The sequence below is a fragment of the Chaetura pelagica genome, unplaced genomic scaffold (genome assembly GCF_000747805.2).
Source record: "Chaetura pelagica isolate M959 unplaced genomic scaffold, ChaPel_1.0 scaffold294, whole genome shotgun sequence".
NCBI classification, from domain to species: domain Eukaryota; kingdom Metazoa; phylum Chordata; class Aves; order Apodiformes; family Apodidae; genus Chaetura; species Chaetura pelagica.
This window is the reverse complement of record NW_009953068.1, coordinates 1078806-1080468: the sequence shown is the minus strand read 5'-3', so window position 1 is coordinate 1080468 and position 1663 is coordinate 1078806. Positions and strand designations below refer to the sequence as shown.

Sequence of the window (1663 nt, the reverse complement as noted above, 5' to 3'; positions counted from 1 at the left end):
GTTGGGAGCACTGAGGTGGCCGTACAGACTGACCCCCAGACTCCCAAGCCCAATCACCATTTCTCAGCAGCACTGCAAGCGCTGGGTGCTGCCCTGGGCCTCACTCAGCACAGCTTTTCTCCTTCCTCCTCAGTTCCTGAAGACAGCCTTGTGTTTAAGAAACCCCCAGACCTGCACTGACAGCCCTGCTACCAAAGCTCAACAACTGTCCAGATGTGCACTCCCACCCGTGGTGGGTCCTACAACAACTGATCACCACCCACAGCTGTTGGGAGACACTGGAGCTCAGCAGCCCACAGCTCTGCGGGTCTTGACCCTAGAGCAGCCAAAGAAGTAACACCAATGACCCCAAGTGTCCGAGTGAGGCAGGACTGAGAGCAGCTCCTGTCCTGGGGCAGGGAGATGCTGCCATGATCCAGCCCATTTGGAGAGAGGACATCCAGGCTGGTGCAGGGTACAGGGAATGTCCCCCACTGGGAGGGAGCTCCAGGGATTGCTTCTCATGGCAGAGAGCCCTGGCCATGCTGGGGAGGGCTGGCAGAGCTCTGATCCCAGCAAAGCCTCCATGAGGCTCCCAGCCCAGCACACACCTTGCTCTCATCTGGCATCTCATAGGCAGAGATGTACTTCTTCATGACATCTGGAGCCAGGACCTGGAAACGCCTTCGGAACTGAGTCAGGAGCAGGTGATCCGCGTACCCTGGGGAAAGGCAGACATTGCTGGGGGCTGTGGGACACCAAAATGCCAGGGAGGGAACCACTGGTGAGGGCTGCTGTGAAGCGTGGCATGCCCTGCACATGGTGCAGCAAAAGGTGTCACAGGAGGTGGGGATCAGGGGAGCTGCCCTTAGCTTGGAAATGCCTGCAGTGAGGGGAGAGCAGAGGGAGCAGAGAAACAACAGAGATGTGCTTGAGGTGACCAGATGCCACCCCAGGACCTCGTGTCCTGCAGGACATGTGCCTCCTGCACAGGTCCCTCTCCTGACACATGGATCCAGCCTGATATATGGATGCTCCAAGGGGAGCATGGGGGAGCCCCACTGGAGCTGCAGCAATAAAGCAGCAGCAAAAACCTGGGGGCTTTCTGAAGTGGGGCTGGTGAGAGGCAGATGCAGAGCAAGGCGTGGGGGCTGAGCAGGGCCCTACCGATGCGGTGCAGGCGAAGGGCATCCAGGAGCTGGGTCCCCTCCAGCTGAGCTCTCAGGGTGGGCATGTCCAGCAGGGCTGCCTCAGGTGCTGTGGGGGGCTGAGGGTCTGTCCCCTCCGTCCCCAGTCCTGGCACAAGGCAGTGGACAAAGTGCAGCTGGGACCGTCGGAGCAGGTTGGTGAGCGCGTCCTGCCAGGCAAGCAGAGCTCAGTGAGGATGGAGGGGGTGAAGGGGCAGCACACAGGGCAGTGGGAAACAGTCCCCGTGCACCCACTGCCAGAAGGAGCTATCCTTGAGCCCTCAAGAGTTCAGGGATGTGTTAGGAACAACAGCTTCAGACAGAGAGGTGAGCCCAAGGTGTAGGTTGGGACCCTTTCTCCTAATGTCCCACATATTTGGCAGATGGGCTACAAAAAGTTACCAGGGTTGAAGTTTGCTGGGTAGGGGTTTGCCAGGGACGGCCAAGACCACAAAGCCATGGGCCAGGGAGCCTGTGCAGCCCGAGCCCCATCTCCT

The 1663-nt window shown here is 59.5% G+C and overlaps 1 protein-coding gene across 1 annotated transcript in view; it reads right to left on the bottom strand.

The window, feature by feature from the left end:
- MYO18B (myosin XVIIIB) overlaps positions 1-1663 on the bottom strand; it is a 73143-nt gene that overhangs the window by 38642 nt on the left and 32838 nt on the right. Inside the window, exons 21-22 of the mRNA XM_009996859.1 lie at positions 1147-1336; positions 591-700 (exon numbers count right to left, since the gene is read on the bottom strand). Of these exons, the coding sequence (XP_009995161.1) occupies positions 591-700; positions 1147-1336 (300 nt within the window). The remainder of the gene's footprint in view (positions 1-590; positions 701-1146; positions 1337-1663) is intronic.